The following is a 3,858-nucleotide window of genomic DNA, read 5'->3' as shown; positions in this document are numbered from 1 at the left end:
CTCCACCGGTTACAGAAACAAGAAGGTTGCAGATAACAACGTTTTGCCGAGAAGCTACCATCTACAAAACCAGACTGTAATCATGTTGGGACAAGCTGTGAGGCGATTCACAACGTCTGCTGTTCGTTCTTCACACTATGCAGAAGGACCAGGCAATGTAAGATGATCTCCTTAGAGCAGCGTTATTCTTTAAAATGTAATATTGTCTATATCCGTCCTTGTATGTGTCCATAGGCTAACGTTAGCTACTTGGAGGTCACTTCCGTAATTTGACTAGTAAGTGATTCTAATTCTAGGTAAATTAGCCACGGGTATAGAATTTCTCCTTATAATCTAACATGAGTAGGAATTTCTGAAAGCAACCTTTGATTTGGGCAGTGTGGTAGGACGACCTTCTGGTTAGCAATAGCATTTAAGCTAAGAGGCTGTACATTATTGATGTAAGCTAACTCCTCGGTGCTACATCGTTAGCATGCAACTTTAGCAAACTATGAAAGGACGTGTGAAGTTATCTGACTAGCTGCTTTACATTTATTATGAGCAGATATATTGTTAAGATACTCATGGTAATACATCCAGTATCACTTGAAGTGACTGTAATATACATTCCTTTCGCGGAGTTATTTAGTGCTTTCGGCTAAACTTAAGGTCACAGCAGGATGCTATCACCAAACGAACCTGTAGAAAGGTGCTCTTAACGTTTAGAGATTAGGGAGTTACCTGTATCATTTTAAACATCCCTCATATATTATCTGAAAGTGGATAAATGTAATCATTGCTTAGGGTGCATGCTTTTCAGTGCCCCCTTCATATGGTTTAGGTTTCTATTGTTGCCAATGCTTTAGCTTAGTATATAAAAGGCATGTTATTGACAATGTCCCCTTCATATGGAAAGGGTTTATAATATTTATACATTAAATAAATCACTTTTTTGTGGTGTACATTTTAGTTTAGTGTATAAATGCACATAATTGCACACCCAACAATTATTGACAAGTTGTCCCACTATTTCTATTACATACAGTATCTGGCAAAGAAATTAATAAATATAAAAAAACTTGGGGAATGAGAAGTGTATTATCAAAAGGCGCTTTCACACCCAGTACTTTTCCCCGGAACTATCTAGTAAATCGCGTTCACACCGGAATAAGTTCCCTGAGGGAGGATTACGCAAATGAAGCCGCGGATGTCACTTCTTCTTCTGCTTTGGGTTTACTGGCAGGCTGCAAACAACTTCACAACGTATACTGCCACCCGAAGCCCCGGGTAAATCGCCAGAAGCGCCAACACCTCCTCATCACTCCATCGATCCCACGTTTTATTTTGTGCTGCCATAAGTTAGTCTCTCTCCGTTGGTGCACTGGGCTAATGCTAATGTAAGGAAATAAAATGGCGGCTTCACAAAAACTTTTCAGAGTTTTACAGGGCGTGGTTTGCAATTCGCCCAGCCAATCAGAAATTGTAACTTTTTTCTAGCAGGGACTAAAAAGGGGTGAAAAGGTTCCCGAAAAAGAAGATATTTTTGGTGTGAACGCAACATCCCAGGAACTATCGGAACTATTTCTGGGGAAAGTTCCGATAGTTCTTGGGATTTTGCTTTCTCACCAAAAAGATCTGGAACTAGAACCATAGTTCATGCGAACCTTTTCAGTCCCTGCTAGAGAGGTGGTACTTTCCTGGTGAGGAAAAGGTTACAATTTCTGATTGGCTGGGCGAATTGCAAACCAAGCCCCGTAAAAGTCCGAAAGGTTTTGTCAAGCCGCAATTTTATTTGCTCGCATTAGCATTATTAGCATTAGCCCAGCGCACCAACGGAGAGAAACTAACTTATGGCAACACAAAATAAAACGTGGGAGCGGTGGAGTGATGAGGAGGTGTCTGCGCTTCAGGCGATTTACCCGGGACTTCGGGTGGCGATTTACTCTCAGCCGGAGTCAGGGGGACNACGGGGCTTGTTTGCAATTCGCACAGCCAATCAGAAATTGGAACCTTTTCCTCACCAGGAAAGTACCACATCTCTAGCAGGGACTGAAAAGGGGTGAAAAGGTTTGCATGAACTATGGTTCTAGTTCTAGATCTTTTTGGTGAGAAAGCAAAATNCACTTCTTCTTCTGCTGCTTTGGGTTTACTGGCAGGCCACAAACAACTTCATTTACTCTCAGCCGGAGTCAGGGGGACTTCGGCTGGCAGTATACGCCGTGAAGTTGTTTGTGGCCTGCCAGTAAACCCAAAGCAGCAGAAGAAGAAGTGACGTCAGCGGCTTCATTTGCGTAATCCTCCCTCAGGGACTTATTCCGGTGTGATCGACTAGGACACTTCCGGGACTAAAGAGTTCGGCGGGACTAAGTACTGGGAGCTAAGTACGGCAAAGTACTTGGTGTGAAAGCGGCTATTGAGCCACTTTGTTTCTCATTTTAAATTTGAAAGGCAATACGTGATTGTTTAAATGTATTGTTACCCAGATTCCTGTCTTTTTTCATTTCTCGCCTTGGCTTTTATATTTTCTTAATTAACCTCTTTATAATGACTATTTGTATAGACATGCACATTTTTCAGAATTATCCTGAAAAAAATGTTAATTGCAATAGTACCTTTTCATTTCTTAGAACAATATGCTGCCAACACTCAGTGAATATTGTAACCAAGAGTTATAAATAATTGAATGAACCACTGATTATAACACACTTTTCCTTTTTTTTAGAACCTGCCATTTTCTGTGGACAACAAGTGGCGTCTGCTCGGCATGATGGTGCTGTACTTCGGAAGTGGCTTTGCATTCCCCTTCATTGTCGTCAGACATCAGATCCTGAAGAAGTAAAATGGACCCGTGCTATTCCTCAGCCTTCAAGGTAATTATGATTGCCATGTTTATACAGCATATCTGCTCTCATTAGACCGTCAGGATGTGACATTTACTTCAGCCTTGGTTTGAACAGTGACCTCAGACAATAACGTTCCTTCGCTGCTCCTCTTTAGCCTTTTGCTAAGCGGCATATCTTAAATGAATTACCTGTGTGTCTGATAAATGTCATGTGGGTTGATATTGATGCTATGTTTAGATAAGCCTGCACTTTAATGCAAGTTAATGTGACAGTTTATTGCAGACGTTGATGTGTATCAGGTGGGAGCAGGTCAGAGTTGTTGTCACATTTATCTTTGCTGGTATTTACTCAGAAATTGCTTTTCTGTCATCAGATGCATTCATGTCATCTCATCCCTTTCTGCTCTATTTGCTTGTTCTCCCTGCAGGCTGCCGGCTGGGACACATTTATCCATCAGTGTAATCCATGCAGAGGAATGGGAATCTCTTAATTTTCTTTGTAAATAAAGTTACTCAAATAAATTATACCTCTTTGCTTATTTTTTACAATCCCAGAACATGCTTTAAATGTGAAAGTCATTATACATCCATTATAAATGTATTGCTGATGTTACAAGTCAGCATGTCGATGTGTCCTTTGACAAGAATATTGTCTCCAGGTGGCACCTTTTCGGTCTGCCTCTGTATGAATGCATAATAATGCTGACTTGAATATGTAAAAGCAATTTGAGGGGTGGCACACACTCTAAAATAAATGTGTACACAAAGTCTTATTACCATACCCAAACGGGCTTAATCATCGTAAAACAAGTACGTACATGTGTTTATCATAAAAACTTGATTCATGAACACCTGTTTAGTAGAAGAAGATATACTTTATTAATCCCCAATGGGTAAATTACTTGAATAAAATGTTTTAATGGTACCTGATTAGCTAAATACACAGTTGCATGTAAGTCCTAGAAGCTAATAAGCATATTTTCATAGTAACCAGATCAGTGTTAGTCAAAAAATACTAACTGTAACCTTATCCAAGG

General features: G+C 40.2%; 1 protein-coding gene across 1 annotated transcript; it reads left to right on the top strand.

Moving 5' to 3' along the window:
- cox7c (cytochrome c oxidase subunit 7C) lies at window positions 1-3,348 on the top strand. Its single transcript, XM_010779817.1, has 3 exons — window positions 1-157; window positions 2,702-2,849; window positions 3,250-3,348. The coding sequence occupies exons 1-2, from the start codon at window positions 83-85 to the stop codon at window positions 2,816-2,818; spliced, it is 192 nt and encodes a 63-aa protein (XP_010778119.1). The 5' UTR covers window positions 1-82; the 3' UTR covers window positions 2,819-2,849; window positions 3,250-3,348.
- Window positions 3,349-3,858: the final 510 nt, after the last annotated feature.

This window comes from Notothenia coriiceps, unplaced genomic scaffold (genome assembly GCF_000735185.1).
Source record: "Notothenia coriiceps isolate Sejong01 unplaced genomic scaffold, NC01 NC01_scaffold00020756, whole genome shotgun sequence".
Lineage (NCBI taxonomy): Eukaryota > Metazoa > Chordata > Actinopteri > Perciformes > Nototheniidae > Notothenia > Notothenia coriiceps.
This window is presented reverse-complemented; position numbering and strand designations above follow the sequence as displayed.